General features: G+C 44.3%; 1 protein-coding gene across 1 annotated transcript in view; it reads right to left on the reverse strand.

Annotated features, from left to right (window-relative positions):
• CDKL5 (cyclin dependent kinase like 5) overlaps positions 1 to 3,091 on the reverse strand; it is a gene marked incomplete at its 5' end in the record, with an annotated part of 52,145 nt that overhangs the window by 44,663 nt on the left and 4,391 nt on the right. The window contains 2 exon segments of the mRNA XM_017863213.1: positions 1,898 to 2,003; positions 2,554 to 2,655. Of these exon segments, the coding sequence (XP_017718702.1) occupies positions 1,898 to 2,003; positions 2,554 to 2,655 (208 nt within the window).

The following is a 3,091-nucleotide window of genomic DNA, read 5'->3' on the forward strand; positions in this document are numbered from 1 at the left end:
TTTAGTCCCATAAAATTCTAAGTGTAATCATGGTATCAGAAAAAAATGCATTAAATGGCATATTCAATCAATGCCTTATGCTTTTCCAAAGGTTGGACTGGAAGGGAAGGAACAGTGTAGCCTAATCATTAAATATACATTTAGTCCTAAATAACACTTCTGTGCATTTATTTAGCTGGAGTTCCTAATTAAAATGACTAAGCAGTTCTCCATGCCCCCACCCCAAATCCTGCCCCTTTCCAACTATCCTCTTAAAACAACAGAAATAGTGGGAAGTCAGGCAATGTGGGTATAGGAGGCTTTAGAAAGCTGTGGTGACTCTTGAAGGCTTTACAGGCCTTCTGATCCCAGGCCTTGCTCTTGGCCCTGTGGGCTTGCTGTCCATTTTCTCCACCAGGGTGTTGGAATGCCCAAGGGCTTTACAATCTATTATTGCATAGTTACTAAAAGGGATGGCCTTTGTCATTCAATGTCCCCTAAGTTTGTACAACCCCAAAAGCATCTGTTTTAGTTGTCTGTTAAATAACAAAGTACATTTTAGGCTGTGCAAGTACACTTGAAATTTTTCTTTAATTCAATCGACAAATACTTATGAAACTGTGCGAGGCAGTGTTCTAGTCAATGAGAATAAAAAGAAGAGAAGATGGCCAGGCGCGGTGGCTCATGCCTGTAATCCCAGCACTTTGGGAGGCCGAGGCGGGTGGATCACAAGGTTAGGAGATCGAGACCACGGTGAAACCCCGTCTCTACCAAAAATACAAAAAAATTAGCCGGGCGCGGTGGCGGATGCCTGTAGTCCCAGCTACTCAGGAGGCTGAGGCAGGAGAATGGCGTGAACCCGGGAGGCAGAGCTTGCAGTGAGCTGAGATCGCGCCACTGCACTCCAGCCTGGGCGACAGAGCGAGACTCTGTCTCAAAAAAAAAAAAAAAAAAAAAAGAAGAGAAGATGAAGAGAACTGAGTGTCTCTGAGGGGCTCACAACCTTGTGAGAGAGAACGACAGACAAAGAATCAGTGCAATGTGGTCAGTGTTACATCAGAGTTACAGACAAGGTGCGACAGACAGAACGGAGAAGACGTTTCACTCCATCTGGAACAAACTGTGGGAAGATATTATGCTGAAGAGGACCTTAAAGAAAGGGACAGAGACAAGCTGCTCCAGCAGGAGGAAGAGTACATTACAGGCCAGAGGAGGGCACAGCCTGTGCAGTCCCATAGGCTGGGTACCAGAGAGACCGGGGGGGTGGGGGAGAAAGTGGCTGGAGAGGATGGCAAGGGCCAGACCATGGGAAGTCTGGAATGACATCCTAGAGAATTCAAATTTTGTCCTGATGCCAATGCGAAGCCACCAAATGACTCTCAACAGGTGAGCGATAGGGGATTAGGGTAGGGTGGGGCGGGGTGGACAATGGGATGCCTTGCTCTATTTTTTTCCCCCTTGTAGCACCTAGTATCTTTTACTGTTCTATATAATTATTATGTTTAGTGTCCATCCCTCCTCCCGGGGAAGTGAGTTCCGTGATGGTGGAGAACTTTGGCTGTCTTGTTCACCAACAAGTTCTAAGCCAGAACAGTGCCAGACACACAGGTAACATCAATAAGTATGTTATGGCTTGACAGAAAGAAATGAGTGGTATGGTCAGAACACAGCTTCAGAAGGATCGCTCCAGTCACTATATTGATGGGTACCTTGGAGATAGGGAGACCAGTTAAGAGGCTACTCAAGGCCAATTCAGAAGCCAGGAGGGCCTGACTTAGCAGGAGCAGAGGCAGGGAGAACCGCTGGAAGGCAACAGTGTAGGTGAGAAGGCCGCTGGCCTGAGTCAGTGAAAGCAGTGTGCACATAAAGCGAGAGAGGGAGGACAGGGGAACCTGGTGAATGCCGGGGGTGGGCTTACCTCTGTAAAAGCTACCAACTCTCCTTGGCACAGGATCATTGTACATATGTCTGTTTTCTTTGGGGGCTGTGCCATCATCAGAGTGTGGGTCATGATACACTCCACCCTAAGGAAGGAAAGAAATTTATAAAAGTTAAGCCACACATTGATGAGAATATTGCCTATGACTTTTTTCTTGAGACAGAGTCTCACTCTGTTGCCCAGGCTATAGTGCAGTAGTGCAATCATGGCTTACTGCAGTCTTGACTGCCCCAGTTCAAGCAATCTTCCTGCCTCAGCTTCCCGAGTAGCTGGGACTACAGGCACACACTGCTACACCCAGCTAATTTTTTAAACTTTCTGTAGAGATGCGGTATTGCTATGCTGTCCTGGCTGGTCTTGAACTCCTGGACACAAGCAATCCTCCCACCTCAGCCTCCCCAAGTGCTGGGATTACATGTGTGAGCCACCTGGCCCAAATTTAGAACAGTACCTAATCAGTCTATAATTGACTTAATGATCTTTTGAAAGAAAACTCAAAATTACGCCACAAGAAAACTACTTACTTTATACGCCACTTCAACTTATTTGTGGGAGATTGGATATTAATACATTTTAAAAGCTAGGCAGTAATGATGTTGAACAAATGTTTACAGGCATATTTTATTGTGACATACCTCAGACTTCTGACGTGTATGGAAGGAAGAGGTGCCTTCTCTGGTGGTCTCTTTGACCGACGATCTTGCCACAGTCATCTCTGGAGGGAGCTGTTCTCCAGGCTAGAAGTAAAATTTAAAAGGATTTATAAGAGCATCCTGTTCCTAGGGATGGAACTCATCATGGTCTTTATTTGGTACAACTAGGACCATAACCAGCTAAAATAAAAAATGTTATTTGGCTAAAATACAAATGGTCCCATAAAAGTGAATAATCTGATGAATGTAATATAAGTCAAATTTCATACAGATGGAAAGTAAAATTCTCATTAACGTTAAGGCAAGCAGGGAACAAATTAGTCTGAAAATAGTTCAATTAATTACAAAAAAACAAAAAAAAATTACCCTTCTAATATCTAGACAGTCATGGTTCTGAGCGGCCCTCTGATTAGGAATTCTACTAGTTTATCTGAAATTTCTCTAGCAGATTTTAAGTCTGAGTTCTCCAAAATGAACTGTGCAGTTCCAAAAGTATTTTTCATGCAGGACTTATATGGCA

The sequence above is a fragment of the Rhinopithecus bieti genome, unplaced genomic scaffold, assembly GCF_001698545.2.
Source record: "Rhinopithecus bieti isolate Rb0 unplaced genomic scaffold, ASM169854v2 scaffold_69818, whole genome shotgun sequence".
NCBI classification, from domain to species: Eukaryota; Metazoa; Chordata; class Mammalia; order Primates; family Cercopithecidae; genus Rhinopithecus; species Rhinopithecus bieti.